The following is a 17,157-nucleotide window of genomic DNA, read 5'->3' as shown; positions in this document are numbered from 1 at the left end:
TCTAGGGGGCAAGGTCTTATGAGATTTCCTGTGTATGTTCCTTATGATCTACTCAAATGTGTAGCGGTAAAGTTCCTCTTCACACATCACAAGGTAATCCAGCATCTCCACAAGACCAGCCTCTGCCCAAGACCCTCTCCTGAAACCAAGGCCACCCACACAATCCTGGCACTGGTGAGCTGCTTTGTTTTCTTTTACTGGACTATCAGCTGCCTTACTATTTACATAATGTACAGCTATAATGTACAAGGATTACAGAACATCATTATTTTTCTCTCCTGTTGTTTGCCAGCGATTTTTCCATTTGTGTTGCTCAAAAGTAATAACAGATGATCATTTCTGAACTGTGCTTTTGTAAATATGAGACAGTTCTCTCAGAGTCTCGAACACCCTCACACACTTCTCAGATACAAAGGGGCATGTGATTAGATGTTCCCACTCCACAATTTTAGTGAGGTAAAATTCTGAGAATGCATTAATAATTTTTACTTTGGGAATTTCTTCAAATCATCGAAGTGAACAGAGAAAATAAATGATTAGATACATGTAATGAAATGTTTGGAACTGTTGCACCTAGCCAGAGCACTCTTTGTCCTTTCCTAAAATTATTGTCAAAAATTCATACCTATGATTACTTGGATACCCTTATTTCTAAGAGTTCCTCCATAATGAGACATATCTATCAGTTAAAGTACAGTAACTACAATTGCTGGATTATGCTGGACTGCCTTCACTAGACAAAAAATTTTATATCTGCACTGTTGTATATTTTGGGTCCAAACAATGCTTGAATTTACCATATGCTGCTGATTATGTCTAGTTTAATCATGGAGTGTGATATATAAGTGTACATAACCATGCTCCCTTCACTCTGTGAATACTGATCACCATTCTCCAGAGCACAAAAGTATTGCCCATTCTCAAATACTTCATAAGACCCCATGTTACCTTGTGTGTGCACAATTTTGTATCTATTTACATCACTAGAAGTATTTCTTGAATTCTTACACATTCTATTTTGTATAAGCATATTGTTGTGTCAATAGCTAATATTTTTATGTGGGCAGTGTTGTACTTTTATCAAAGTACTTAGCAATTCTTATATATCACATAATGATAAATAGAAAATTAATTTTTTCTTGAAAACAGTCAAAATTCTCAGTAAAATTCTTATAAACAATTTTTAATAACTGCCTCAAATAAATATAAAGTTAATCTGATGAAAAAGTAGTAAGCTTCATGCTAAAAGTGCAGCTGCTCTCAGCACATTTGTGACTCTTACAGCACAGACCTCTGTGCTTCAAAGCTCCTTGGGAAAGAGAAAACTGGGGGTTAGAGCCAGAATACAAAGATTTACTAATTATGTAACACAATTCAACTACATTCTTTTTACAATAGAAATAAATAATAAAAATAATAAAATTTCAAAAAAAAAAAGAAATAACTAATGCATGAAGACACTCAAAGATTGAAATTAAAAAGGAAAAAAAAAACTACAGTAGGCTAATTGACATAAAGCTAAATTAAACATATAAAATATGAGACAAAATTATGTGGTTATGATGGAGGTAACTATAATAATGATAAAGGGATAAATTAACTCGGGAGAAATATCTGCCCTAAAATTGAATACAGTTAGAATAATAACTCCATAAAAATTGAGTTCTTTTAGACTCTGAACTTAGGTGACCATCAATTTAATATAGACTGCTATACAAATAAGGTGTTATACATAAACCTAGTGGTAATGATGAATCAAAAGCCCGTGTTAGATACAGAAACAATAAAGAGAAAGAAAGCCAAGCTTAACATAAGAAAAGCCAATAAACCACAAAAGAAGAGAGAAAGAGAAGAAGAGAGCAGAGCAGAGCTACCAAACAACCAGAAAACAATGAACAAAATGACAATAAGTACATGTCTATCAATACTTACCTTAAATGTAAATGAGCTAGCTGTTCCATCAAAGATACAAGGTGACTAAATGAATTTTTTAAAACACCCATCGATGTGTTGCCTATAAGAGACTCATTTTGGACCTAAAGAACCATCAAGGTCGAAAATGAGGAGCTGGAAAAACATATTCCATTCAAATGGAAGTTAAAAAAAAAGAATAAGGCAGGTTAGCAATATTTTTATCAGACAAAATAGACTTTAAAACAAAGACTATAGCAAGAGACAAAGAAGGACACTCCATAGTGATGAAGGCATCAGTACAACAAGAGTTTATAACAATTGTAAATATCTATGCACCCAACAGAGAAGAACCTAAATACGCAATGCAACATTTAAAGACTTATAGGGAAAAATTGACAGTAATAAATAATAATAGAAGACTTCAACACCCCACTTATATCTACAGATAGATCCTCCAGGCAGAAAGTCAACAAGGAAACGGTGGTTATAAATGGGACACCAGACCAGATGGACATAGCAGAGATATGCAGAACATTTCATTCAAAAACAACAGAATGCACATTCTTTTCAAGTGTACAAGAAACATTTTCCAGAGTAGATCACATATTAGGCCACAAAAGCAGTGGCCCTATAAACTTAAGAAGATTAAAATCATGTTGAGCACCTTTTCTGATGATAATAGTATAAAATGAGACATAAACTACAAGAAAAAAACTGGGGGAAAAAAGATGTGAAGATATGCAACATGCTACTACACAATAACTGGATCAACAAAGAAATCAAAGAGAAAACCAAAAAATATGTGGAGACAAATGAAAATGAAAACTCAGTGATCAAAAATCCTTGCAAAAGCAGTTCTAAAAGGGAAGTTTATAGCAATACAGGCCTTCTCTAGAAACAAGAAAAATCTCAAATAAACAACCTAACTTTACACCTAAAGGAAGTAGAAAATAAAGAACAAATAGTGCCCAAATCTAGTAGAAAGTGGAAATAATAAAGATTCAAGCAGAAATAAATGAAATAGGGACTGAAATAGAAATAGAAAATTTCAATAAAACCAAGAGCTGATTCTTTCAAAATACAACAAAATTGACAAATCTCTAGCCAGACTCATCAATAAAAAAAGACAGAGGAGTCAAATAAATAAAATCAGAAATGAGACAGGAAAAATAACTGACACACAGAAACACAAAGGATTGTAAGAAAATATTATATGTCAACAAACTTTTCAATCTAGAAAGAATGGATAAATGTAAACACACACACACACACACACACATTTCCAATATGAACCAAGAAGAAATAGAAATTTTCAACAGACTGATTATTACTCATGAAATTGAATTAATAATAAAAACAACTTTTAACAACCAAAAGTCTGGATCTATACTCTGAAAACTATAATATGTTGAAAGAAATTGAACATGACATAGTCAAATGGAAAGATATACCATGCTACATAAATTGCACATATGAGTGAAATCATATGGTATTTGTCTTTCACTGACTTGCTTCACTTAGCATAATACTCTCTAGCTCAATCCACTCATTGCAAATGGCAAGATTTCATTATGGCTGGTAATATTCCATTGTATATATACAATATTCCATTGTGTATATATATTCCATTTTATGGCTGGTAATATTCCATTGTGTATATATAACCACATCTTCTTTATGCATTTATCAGTTGATGAACACTTGAGCTGTTTCCAACACTGAGCTATTTTCGATAATGCTACAATTAAAATAAATAGAGAGAGGCAAACCAAGAAACAGACTCTTAACTATAGAGAACAAACTGATGGTTACCAGAGGGGAGGTGGGTGTTGGGATTGGGTGAAATAGTGTATAGGGATTAAGGAGTACACTTGTGATGAGCACTGGGTGATTCAGGAAGTGTTTCAGTAAACCTGAAAGTAATATCACACTGTATGTTAACTGGAATTTAAATAAAAAGTTTTTAAAAAGAGTTGATTAGTACATACAGTCCAAGAGATTCCAGGGGCACATATGCACAGTGAGACAATTATCTGAAGAAGCAGCAAGAGGGTGATCATCTTCAAGTCAAAGAGATAGGTCTCAAAAGAAATCAACCCTACAGGTACCTTGCTCTTGGACCTTCAACCTCCAGAAATGTGAGAACATAAGTGTATTTTTCAAAAAAATTATACACACACACACACACACACCATGCTAATAGATTGGAAGAATTAACATGTTTTTTAAATTTATTTTATGTTTTATTTATTTTTAAGACAGAGAGAGACAGAGCATTAGTGGGGATGGAGAAGAGAGAGAGGGAGACACAGAATCAGAAGCAGGCTCCAGGCTCTGAGCTGCCAGCACAGAGCCTGACGCGGGGCTCGAACTCACGAGCTGTGAGATCATGACCCGAGCCGAAGCAGGACGCTCAGTCAACTGACCACCCAGGCGCCCAGAAGAATTAATATGGTTAAAATGTCCATACTGGGACACCTAGGTGGTTCAGTCAGTTGAGCTTCCAACTCTTGGTCTCAGCTCAGGTCATGATCTCACAGTTGGAGGGATCAAGCCCAGAATCAGTCTTCATGCTGAACATGGAGCCTGGCTGGGATTCTTTTCCTCTCTCCCTCTCCTCCTCTGAACCACTCATTCATTCATTGATTCATTCTATCTCTCAAAATAAATAAATAAACTTTGAAAATTAAATAAAATGACGATACTACTCAAAGCAATCTATACAGTCAATGCAATCTTTGTCGAAATTCTAATAGCGCTTTTCATGGAACTAGAACAAGTAATACTAAAATTTTATCAAAACCACAAAACACCTTGAATAACTAAAGAAATATTGAGAAAGAACTAAGCTGGGCAGCACACAATTCTAGATTTTAAGACATACTACAAAGTTACAGTAATTAAAGCAGCATGCTACTGGCAGAAAAATAGAGAGATGAATGGAACAGAATAGAGTGCCCAGAAATAATCCTGAACCATATGGTCAATTAAGGAGGCAAGACTATATGATGAGGAAAAGATAATCCTTCCAATAAATGGTTTTGGAAAAACTAGACAGCTGCATGTAAAATAATGAAATTGGAGCACTTTCTCAAGCCATACACAAAACTAATGGATTAAAGCCTAAATGTGATATGTGAAACCACAAAATTCCTGCAGACATCAGCCTTAACAACATATTTATGGATATGTCTTTTCGGGAAAGAGAAAGAAAAGTAAAAATGAACTATTGGGCTTACATCAACATAAAAGCTTTTGCACAGTGAAGGCAACCATCATCAAAACATAAAGGCAACCTTCTGGATGGGAGAAGGTACTTGCAAATGAAATATCAGATAAGGGGTTAATATCCAAAATATACAAAAAACTTATGCAACTTACCACAAAAACATAAATCTTATTTAAAAGTGGGCAAGAGACAGCAATAGCACTGCTAGGAATTTACCCAAGGGATACAGGAGTACTGATGCATAGGGGCACTTGTACCCCAATGTCTACAGCAGCACTTTCAACAATAGCCAAATTGTGGAAACAGCCTAAATGTCCATCAACTGATGAATGGATAAAGAAATTGTGGTTTATATACACAATGGAGTACTACGTGACAATGAGAAAGAATGAAATATGGCCCTTTGTAGCAACGTGGATGGAACTGAAGAGTGTGATGCTAAGTGAAATAAGCCATATAGAGAAAGACAGATACCATATGTTTTCACTCTTATGTGGATCCTGAGAAACTTAACAGAAACCCATGGGGGAGGGGAAGGAAAAAAAAGAGGTTAGAGTGGGAGAGAGCCAAAGCATAAGAGACTCTTAAAAACTGAGAACAAACTGAGGGTTGATGGGGGGTGGGAGGAAGGAGAGGGTAGGTGATGGGCATTGAAGAGGGCATCTTTTGGGACGAGCACTGGGTGTTGTATGGAAACCAATTTGACAATAAATTTCATATATTAAAAAAAAAGAATAGTTAATGCATGTTCTCAAACTATTCCAAAAAAAAAAAAAAAAAGAAAAAGAAATGGAAGAAAAACTTCCAGATTCAATCTACGAGATCAGCATTACCCTAATACTAAAACCAGATAAAGACACTACAAAAAAAAAAAAAAAAAAAAAAAAAGAGAACTACAGGCCAATATCCCTAATGAACATGGATGCAAAAATTCACAAAATACTAGCAAATTCAATCCAACAGTACATTAAAAGAATCATTTAAGATGATCAATGGGTTGCAAGGTTGTTCAATATTCGCAAATCAATCAACATGATACATCAAATCAATAAGAGAAAGGATAAGAACCATATTACCATTTTAATACATGCAGAAAAAGCATTTGACAAAGTCCAACATCCATTCATCATAAAAATCCTTAATAAAGTAGGGTTAGAGGGAACACACCTCAAGATCATAAAGGCCATTTATGAAAAACCACAGGTAACATCATCCTCAATGGGGAAAAATTCAGAACTTTTCCTCTGTGGTCAGGAACACTGTCACCACTGTTATCAAACATAGTATTGGAAATCCTAGCCACAGCAATGAGACAAAAAAAAAGAAATAAAAGGCATCCAAGTCAGCAAGGAAGAAGTAAAACTTTCACTATTTGCATATGATATGATATTCTATGTAGAAAACCTGAAAGCCTCCACAAAAAACTGCTAGAACTGGTAAGTGATTTCAGGTAAAATAACAAGATATAAAACCAACGTACAGATGCATTTCTGTTGCATTTCTATACACCAATAATGAAACAGAAGAAAGAAAAAATTAAGGAATCAACCCCCATTTACAATTGCACCAAAACCATAAGATTCCTAGTAATAAACCTAACCAAATAGGTGGAAGATCTGTACTCTGAAAACTATAGAACACTGATTTTTTTAATGTTTATTTATCTTTGAGAGAGAGAGACAGAGTGCAAGAGGGGGAAGGGCAGAGAGAGGGGAGGACACAGAATCCAAAGCAGGCTCCTGGCTCTGAGCTGTCAGCACAGAGCCCAATGCGGGCCTCAAACTCATGGACCACAAGGTCATGACCTGAGCTGAAGTCAGACGCTTAACCGACTGAGCCACCCAGGCACCCCTAGAACACTGACTCTTAACTATAAAGAACAAACTGATGATTACCAGAGGGGAGGCAGGTAGGAGGATAGGTTAAACAGTTTATGGGAATTAAGGAGTGCACTTGTTATGAGCACATGGTGTTGTATGGAAGTGTTGAATCACTATATTTACACCTGAAACTAATATTACACTGAATATTAACTAACTGGAATTAAAATAAAAACTTAATTTAAAAACACAACTACTTATAGCAATAATTACTAAAATGTTGTAATAGGAATATGCTAAAGACAAAAAAATTAAAAATTAAAAAAATAAATTGTTATTGCCTTTTGGCCAGACCACCATCTTCCAATAATTCGCCAAAATGACCAACACAAAGGGAAAGAGGGGAGGCACCCACTATATTCTCTAGGCCTTTTAGAAAAAGGAGTTGGAGTTGTTCCTTTGTCCACATATATGTGAATCTACAAGAAAAGTGATATTGTAGACACAAGGGAATGGGCGCTGTTCAAAAAGGAGTGCCTCACAAATGTTAACATGGCAAAACTAGAAGAGTCTACAGTGTCACCCAGATGCTGTTGGCATTGATGTAAACAAACAAGTTAAGGGCAAGATTCTTGCCAAGAAAATTAATGTACATATTGAGCATATTAAACACTCAAAGAGCTGAGATAGCTACCCGAAATATGTGAAGGAAAATGATCAGAAATCGGAAAAAGCCAAAGAGAAAGGTACTTGCTTTCAACTGAAAGGCAAGCCTACTCCATCCAGAGAAGAATACTTTGTGAAAACTAAAGGAGGCTGAGCTGCTGGAACCCACTTCCTATGAATTCATGACATGGTAAGTGTTAAAAAAAAAATACCTCAAGACTATTAAAAAAACGTGAAACATTGGAATTATCATTTTATAGATTAAGGCAATGAAGCATAGAGGTCTCTTACCTTTCCTTAAAGGGATCTGCAATTACTTACCAGTGACTCTGCATTAGAGAAAGGAAAATATGCAAATTTGAAGGGCCAGTCTGGGAACTTCTAGAAGTCATGTGATAAATAGAGTTTGGGCCAAATCCATGTCAAAGTTGGTCTAGTGCATGCATAGATTAATTCTGTGTTTATTTCTCCTGGTCTTGAATACATAGTTGGAGGAAATATTCTTTCACATAAATGCATATGGAAGGAGAGCTAATTTGGCAAGAAAACCAAGTTGAAGCCCCTAGAAGTATTTCTCTATAGTAAAATCATAGAGAAAACCAATATTGCAACTCTGGTAAAAATTGCAGGGATTACAACCATCATTAAGTATAGGAGAGGGATCATCACTGTCCTGTTTCCATTTAACTTGCTTGTTTACCTAATGCCAAGGCCACTGGGTCTTGTGGAACAAATATAGATTACCTAAAGTTAATCAGGAAGTTACAAAAATTGTAGCTTCTGTGGTATATTTGGCATCTTTGCTAGAGCAAATCAACACAGCTCCTTGTGTGGAAAATAAGAATTTCTCCATATAAATCAGCAAGGATTGTCAAAAACAGTACAATTTCACTTGAAATGGACAGCAGTATATTTTTATCATGTTTTCTCAGAGGTATCTCAACTCTTCTGTCTTCTGTCAAAATATAGTCCATAGAAACCATGATCAAATAAAATCTTACAGTACATTGTGCTGTCCACTAGACATCAGGCCAGATGGATCTGATATGCACTGAATTGTGAGTATCTTATGCCTTCATAAAATACATGCATGACAACAGGTAGGAGATAGGACCCATGAGCCTATCATTTCAAGGAAGAAATGCAGCATTCATTCATGTAGAGCATGAATAGATATCCCCTAAATCTCCTTTAAAGTGAAAAAAAAAAAGGTGCTACACTTGAACAGTTACCTGTAAGAAAGAGTCACAGCAGTGGCTGAGCCACTTTGGATTTGGAATGCAAGATATGCCATATTTGGTTATGTTGCTCCAGGCTTCCCCCCCCCCCCCCCCATTAGTCCACATGACTGTCTCTACGCCGTATGGCAAATACAGGCTACAGTAAAAGCCAGTCTTCCACGTGGGTTTTAAGGACTAATAGATCCAACTCCAATGTTTCATAAGTTAGGGCAAATAGGGATTCTGGGTAGATCCTCTGAAAAAGCCCAATAGGTAAATAACACAAAAAGTCTTAGGGTTTTAGTGCAAAGTCATATCCTCTTCTGACATTTTCTTTTCAAGAAACAAATCACAGATTGTTAATGGGCCCTGAGGAAGGTATATATAGAGAAGCTTCTAAGAAGAGGCACAGGAGGTGAGAATATTTCTGAGTATGTGGGTGGCTATCAGTCAGCCTCTTTCTTCAGCCACTCCAATAGTTTCTCAGTGGGCCTGTGTATCAATTGGCAGGGGGGCTGGGAATGGAAGCTATGCACAGGCTCAGTGGCATAGATTTTTCCTTACTATGTTGATCTGCCTACCACTAGATGTGAGGGCATTCACTGCAAAACCTAAAGTTTTACATGGAGCCCTAACTATCTGTCATTTCCTGAATCCTCAAGCTATCTTTCTAAGGGCAGGTTTATTCCAACATAAAAATTTTCATCACTGTAACAGGACATATTCTACATATGGATTTGCCTTCCTTCTCTGCTATGCTTCTGCATCATTATCTGTGGACTTAAGGAATGCCTCATTCATCATCATGGTATTCCACATAGCACCCTTCCAAGCTCATTTCAACATAACAAAAATGTAACAATGACTTCATGTCCATAAAAGGTATTGTTCTTTCCGTGTACCACAATATCTAGAAGTAAGTACCCTGATAGACAATTTGGATGACCTACTGAAAAAAATGTTATCTCATCAGCTTTGATGTAATATCCTATGGATATATATATCATGTATTATATGCTTTGTATATCTAGTATACTTTTTCCCCAAAGACAGAATACATGGGTCTGGGAATCAAGGAGCAGAAATGAGTGTGAATACTTTCATCACCTAATATCCCACTTAAGTTTTTCTTTCCATCCCCACAACCTTAAACTGTGCTGCTCTTGAGGGCTTAGTTCTCAAAAGATAAGTGTGTTAACAAGAGGACACAATGGTTATGACTTCACCTGGTGTGGTGGGCCCTCATGCCATGACTCCATTGAACTGACAATTAGTTAAGAGTATTGGTTTTTTATATGGGTTGCATGTATGCAACCCATGTATAGGATGTGTTGCATCCTATACAATGAGGATAAGAAACACTATGTTTAGAACCCATGGAATTCTCTGGGTAAGTCTTAGTACTGCCATGTTTGATAGCGTCATTCAAAAACTATGACAGTCCAACAAAGGCTCATAGCTTCCAGAAACAAAAGGTTGGTAGACCAAGTAGTGTTTGAAAGCAAAAATAACATGAACTGGATCATAAAATCATGTGATTGAAATCAATACCAGCAGTGGTCTCATGACTCATTACAGGAATGAAGACTGTGGCTGTTATGGATATTTTTATGTCTATATTAGCCAATTATATATATTTATATATTAGCCAATTATGTTATATAGACCATCAACCCTGAGAAGTTACTCAGATGAGATGAAAAGTACAGTGGACAGTCCTGAAATAATGGGCTTCAGATGGACACAAAACTTGCAGGACATGTGGCCCCCTTGCTGGAGAGAGGTGGGGAGTTGCCTATGAAGGTAAGGGCCTGAATTTTCTATGAGAGGAAATATTCATAGAAGGTAAGAATGGATGCAGAATGTAATAAAGATTAATGGTAACAACCCTAAGCGTATTGGTCTCCAGATACAGTTATTGCCCTTCCTTGATCTATTTAGTTTGTGGTGGGGTAGAGTGGGGATGGGATGAGGTGCTAATGAACCTGCAGGCTGTATTTTCTTGGTTCCCATATCCATAGAATATCTGGGGAGAGAATAAAGGGATAAGGTGAGCTAGTACCCCCTCCAAGTCCACTTCAGGTGGCACCTCAGGCAGTAGTAGAGGAAGGCTGCTCCTGTTCCTGCAAGAGTGGCCTGCCATGTTGGTTGCAGTTTCTTCCAGATGACCCTACCCCTTGGGTTCTTCTAATACCAACTCTCCTTCTATCTTAAGTCTAGGGATGTTAGCAACTTCATACTGTTACTAATCTCAGGGTTTCCTCAGTATCTCCTGTTTGGATTTGCAGTTCTTTTATCACTTGTGTCACCAATGCTCTGCATTAAATGGCCTCCATTGTAAGTATTTAAAGTTGTTTCTATTTTCCTAGTTAGACCCTTTCTGACACCGAGTGATCACTGATTTCATAAAAACTCAAATGATATCAATTTACCTACTGTCATGAATATGTGGCCTTCATAAGTGTTATGTCTTTGATCAGAACATCCATAATATATATTTCTCTAATTTAGGGCTTCTCAACCTCAGCGCTGTTGACATTTGGGACTGGATAGTTCTTTGTTGTAGAAGACTATCCTGTGCATTGTACAATATTTAGCAGCATCCCTGGTCTACTTACGAGATGCCAGTAATACCTCCCTCCTAGGTTGTGACCACCAAAAATGTCTCTAGACATTGCAAGCATCCCCTGCAAGGGTGGGGGTGGGGCAAAACTGCCTCTTGTTGAGAACCACTGCTGTAATTGAAAAGCTGTTAAAAACACTACAGTTTTTTTTTCTCCCTTTGAAGTAATGATTTTTATTTGGACTAATCCCTGCCTATTGTGATTTAGTGTGGTTATTACAGTGGAGTTCAGTAGACATGGCTGCAGCTGGTCATATATATGATAATTTTATTTTCAATCTGCACCTTTAGTCACTTGCCAATACAAAATGCTCATCCAATAGAATGAAATGTTGCATGTAGCATTCTAAACTTTGACATCTTCCCATATCCATGCATTCATTCAGTCCATTCATTCATTCAGCCTATTAATTATTTACAGAGTGTTAGGCTCCTTTCTAAGCACATGGATGAGCAATTTAAGAAAGTAATGCCTCCAGTCTATCATAGCTGGGCATAATAGCATGACATCCAGAACCACATAAGAAAAGACTGTGCTCTTCTGAAAATGAGAGGGTGTTTTTCTCAAGTCTTGTTTTAATTAATGCAGACTTCCTCTTACAAGGATATGTCATTATACGCTGAGACAAACTTCAGAAAATTAGGATGCACTTGGGTCCCATATTAGGCCACATAATTACTGAGCAACTTGTTAATGCCAATGTGGATTTGGAACCACGGATCATTGTTGTGTGAAAACCATTGGATGTAGCAAATCAAGCCCCCTGACTCCTTTTGCTTTCACTTCTGTACTCAAATAGTGCTTTTTAATTCTGCACTTCTCCCCTATGAAAGTAAGCAGAGAATTCTGTTTAGAATCTCATTGACATCAGTTGCCTTGTCTCTACTTAACTCACAGTTCTCTTTATTCAATTTTTTTTTGTGATTTTAAAATTTACAAACTGTCTTATAGCTCCAGCAAGCGAACATGTTTATTCTTTTTTTTTTAATTTTTTTTTTCAACGTTTATTTATTTTTGGGACAGAGAGAGACAGAGCATGAACGGGGGAGGGGCAGAGAGAGAGGGAGACACAGAATCGGAAACAGGCTCCAGACTCTGAGCCATCAGCCCAGAGCCTGACGCGGGGCTCGAACTCACGGACCGCGAGATCGTGACCTGGCTGAAGTCGGACGCTTAACCGACTGCGCCACCCAGGCGCCCCACATGTTTATTCTTATTATTCAAACACTAAATTAGATAAAATTTGACATGTCCTAAAGCCTTGCCTTGAAGTCATGGTACTCCTTTCAATTCTAAGAAACAGGATCCTTGGTATACTGTGTAGTCTCTGTCTACTTGATTCTTATTCTTTTTTCTTGTTCCACATATACTTATTCATGATGGACAAGTATTGCATTGTATGTTACTGACTAAATCCTCCATTTTCCCAACTGTTTTGATGATGGTATAGTAAAAGTGGTGATGGAGAAAATGAAGAAACCTCTATGGCCATGTAGCTGCTTAATAAATGTAGCAGAGTGATCATCGGTGCTATTGTAACATCTAGGAGTATGTTTGGTGGCATTTGAATAAGCTAGTAACCATGCATTGAAAATAGAAAAACATTAACAGTGGGACACAGAATTACTTGCCAGGGGAGATTGCCTTGGCCAGAGGTTCCTTTAAGGGATGGTTAGGTTTCCTTCTGGTGAGTCCCCACCCTGTAAAGATCCCAGGAATAGCTAGAGAAGAGCACACAGCAGATTTTCCAACCCCCTCACAGAAACATAAAACAAGCGCAGTTAAAGCAAGTACACCACAAGTTGTGTCGCCAGTGGTTGCCTCACCTTTCTTCCCACTCTTGATCTCCCTATACCTGCTCTGTCCCCATCAAGCTCCTGACTGCTTTCTTCATATCCTTATTCCTCAGTGTGTAGACCAGAGGGTTGAGTGTGGGTGCAAGAATCATGTAAAGCACTGCCAGTGCTTTGCTCTGGTCCTGGGAGTAGTTGTCCTTGGGCTGCAGATACAAAAACATAATGGTCCCATAGAAGAGTGAGACTACCATTAGGTGGGAGGCACAGGTCCTAAAGGCCTTTTTCCTTCCCTCTGCTGAGCGCATTTTTACTACTGCCCTGGCGATGCACACGTAAGTGGTCAGGATGATGGAGACAGGCATGCCTAGGATGATTAGCCGGGCAATAAACATTTTAGATTCTGTCGGGCCAGTTTCAACGCAGGAGAGTTTAACAATGATCAATAGTTCACAGAAGAAATGGTCCACACGCCGGTTTCCACATAGAGGCAGCACCATGGCCATTGAGGACTGGAGAAAGGAGTTAGCAAAACCAGAGGACCAGGAAGCTGCTGCCAGGAGGTGGCACAGCCTGGGGTGCATGATGGAGGTATAGTGTAGAGGCCAGCAAACTGCAACATAGCGATCAACTGCCATCACCGCAAGGAGCACACACTCTGTGGAGCCAAGTGCCAAAGCCACCCAGTACTGGACCATGCAGCCAGCATAGCTGATCTTTTTGTTACCTCCCCACATGTTCACCAGCATCTGGGGCACAATGCTGGTGGTGAAGCAAAGGTCAAGCACAGAGAGGTTTCTGAGGAAGAAGTACATGGGTGTATGAAGTCCAGCATCCAGGATAGAAAGTAGGATTATGGCCACGTTGCCCACAAGAGTTATGGTGTAGAACATCAGGACAAAGAGAGAGAGGATCAGCTCTAACTTGGGCTGCTCAGAGAAGCCCACTAAGATGAAATCCCCACCTGTGCTCTCATTAGCTGTTTCCATCTCCTCTTCAGCCCTATCACTTCAGGAGATCCCACACCCTCTGTTGTGGGATTTAAGAATAATAAGTGGGTAATTAATACACATAATGGATTTAAAGGACAAGCATGGGTCCTTATATGTGACCTAAATTCTACATTTTTGTTTTCTCTTGTCCTTTCCATCTATTTCCCCCTGCAACTGGATGAAAACTCCAGCAGATACATGACCTCCACAGTAATAAATGTATCACAACCAATTTCAGTTACAAACAGAATCTAAATCCACTAATTTGAAAACCCAATCCCATGAATACCAACAACTGAAAGCCTCACTTAGCATTCAGTCTTGTCCTCCACCAGCTATCACTCCTTCCAGGTAACCCCTTGTGCTTGAGGGATGGGCTGTGGGCAGCTTCTCTCTCTCCCCACCCTTTCTCTGCCAGCATGACAGTAGGGCCATAGGGTCTTCCTGTTTGGGCCATGCAAAGGGGGAAGAAAAGAGTTACAAAAAAGTTCTTACTCTTCCAATCTGAGCCTGGGAGGTGTTTAAAGAGCTGACTCTTCTCTCATGGGAAAAGGGGTGGGTTCTTATAAGCCTCTTTACTGGGACAATGGGCCTGTGGGTCCCCAGCCTGGACTGGTGCATCTCCCATGAAGCTTCCATCACCTTTTGCAGCTTCTGGAGATCCAGCATTCTCTCCCAGCATCGTGCTACTTTTTCCCTTTGTCCCTCTGGTGGCTCTAATGGATTAGACTCAGGACAACCCTGCACTAACTCTCCCTTCACCACCACCCTCCTCCAACACACAGGAAAGTCTCTTCCATCATTTGTCTCAAAAACATTGCAGCAACCAAGACTTTCTTGAATCTACCACTGTAGAAGCTATTGGCACTTTTCTCATCCCCCAGAATTTCCTGGTTTTTCTGCCCCTGATTCACTCTGTGCACTCCCAACTAAAATATGCAATTAGTGAAATCTCCAAGTAGCTCTGTTGAAGTCTCCCATCTGCACACCTATTAATGTGATGGGGCAGGTACTTTAAAACACCCTTTCCTGTTGGAAGGGGATGGTTTCAGACTCAGACTACTGCTTATTTCAAATGAATATTTGCAAATTCTCTCCCCTCCTCTTTACTCTCCTGACCTGTTTAATTTTTCATGTGGATGAAACTATTCTGGATGAATACTCCAAGAATCATACAACCATTTAAAAAATCATTTTCTTATAAATACTACATATGATTGAATCTTTCCCATCCTCTATAACATTTGAGTCAAATATAAGGCAGAGAGATTCATTTTAAAATACTGGTCCTTATGTACTAGAGGCAGTGGGACACTCAGTTTCGTGGGACAAAATTTTGTGGGACATCCACTTTTTGGGGGTAGCTTCTGTCCATACCTTTCAGGAAAGTCAAGTGATAATAAGGCAACAAATCTCAAATAAATGAGCAAGAGGGTAAATTAATTTAAGCACTTATCTTAAATAGTAGTTATAAATAAAGGTACCAAGAAAGAAATAAAAATTAGATAACAAATTCACTCCACTTGAATAGAAGTTGAAGGAAAAATCAAATAGGCAAAAGGTTATTTCCATACATGTCACGAATAATTTCCATGTTGATTCTTTCTGTGATTTCTCCAGTTGTCCCTCTTCTGTTAAATAGAAATACATCATAGGATTACCTTCGAGATAGATTGCCACTGACTTCAAGAAGCTTTGAGATATCCAGGTCTTTCAAATTTTATTTTCTCCTCTACTAATCACATTGTGTTCAGAAAGACTTGTTCTTAATGATACTAGCCTTCCTCCTTGCAACAGTATCTCATCTCTCCATTGGTATACAGATCATTAGCTACACTCTTATTCATGCCTTTGCACAGAGCATAGTGAGATGGTAAGGGCCGGGCCCTGATGTATATACAAAGCCCTTAGTGTCCTTGTCCACAGTCATCTTGCTTCATTAGAATTACTGGTTACACAAATTTGACAGGGAATGTTTTACATACTGTAAGGGTGAATAATTTTTTACCAATTGATACTTAAATTTAAAAATCCATAATGAAAATTAGAACAAGAGAGAGGAGATAGGGGATGTAAAATTAAGTGGGAGTAATTTGGGATTACACAGAAGCAAGAGGGGTACACAAGGGATGTAATGGGAGAGCCAATTTATAAGTGAAAGATTGGGTTCCCAGACACCCTGGGGATGGAGCTCAGCGATGCAACAGGGAGGAAACAGGAACATTTATTTTGTTCATCATTAAATCTCCATCAATTGTCAAGTGCCTGGCAAGTGATAAGTGTATAGTCAGTTAATATCTGTCCACAGATCTCAAGTGTGTGACCTTTGAACCAAAGCTGGAAACTCCTATTTTGTTTGACTCAGATAAAACTTTTAAAATTAGGGGATTTTGTTAAACTATAATTTCTAGTACCTCATTTAAAAGTTTGTGACTAGTAGCACCAAGCCAATATTCATCTAAGATGATAATTTACTGGAGATAAATTTTAAGCAGACATTTGTCTCCAGTTCCCAGTTTTCACTGCATCCCAGCTGCCTCACACACCCAGGTTTACCCCATCTTCTATCTGTAGCCATTTGAGCCTGAATTCCATACATCTGTTGTCTAAACCAGCATCTTGGCATCATGAGATTCTGTCTCAATCAGCTCCAGGGCCCACGAAGACTTTGCAAGTTGTTATGCTTTTAATTGCAAATAATTTCATGTTCTTCCTGGAAGCAGGCCTGACATATATTATAAATCTGAGTAATATTAACTTGGCAAACAGAGACCTGGAACAAAAACCCATATACAGGTGGAGAAAACTCAATTCTTCCTTTCTTTTGACTGTTTTGAAGTCTTTAAATATTACAAGAGCCAGCTGTAATAAAAATGATCTGACAGTCGCTTTTTATTTT

At 38.1% G+C, this 17,157-nt stretch overlaps 1 protein-coding gene across 1 annotated transcript; it reads right to left on the bottom strand.

Annotated features, from left to right (window-relative positions):
* Nucleotides 1-12,680: 12,680 nt before the first annotated feature.
* Nucleotides 12,681-15,452, bottom strand: OR2Y1 (olfactory receptor family 2 subfamily Y member 1). The gene has a single exon (XM_086706631.1). It carries the CDS (start codon nt 14,253-14,255, stop codon nt 13,323-13,325), a length of 933 nt encoding a protein of 310 aa, XP_086562757.1. The 5' UTR covers nt 14,256-15,452; the 3' UTR covers nt 12,681-13,322.
* Between the last annotated feature and the right edge of the window lie 1,705 nt (nt 15,453-17,157).

The sequence above is a fragment of the Puma concolor genome, chromosome A1 (assembly GCF_028749965.1).
Source record: "Puma concolor isolate L17-30 chromosome A1, mPumCon1.1.hap2, whole genome shotgun sequence".
In the NCBI taxonomy this organism is placed as follows: Eukaryota; Metazoa; Chordata; class Mammalia; order Carnivora; family Felidae; genus Puma; species Puma concolor.
This window is presented reverse-complemented; position numbering and strand designations above follow the sequence as displayed.

What these genes read in the sequence shown, in the direction of transcription:
- OR2Y1 (XM_086706631.1), bottom strand. Translation starts at nt 14,255, where the DNA reads ATGGAAACAGCTAATGAGAGCACAGGTGGGGATTTCATCTTAGTGGGC.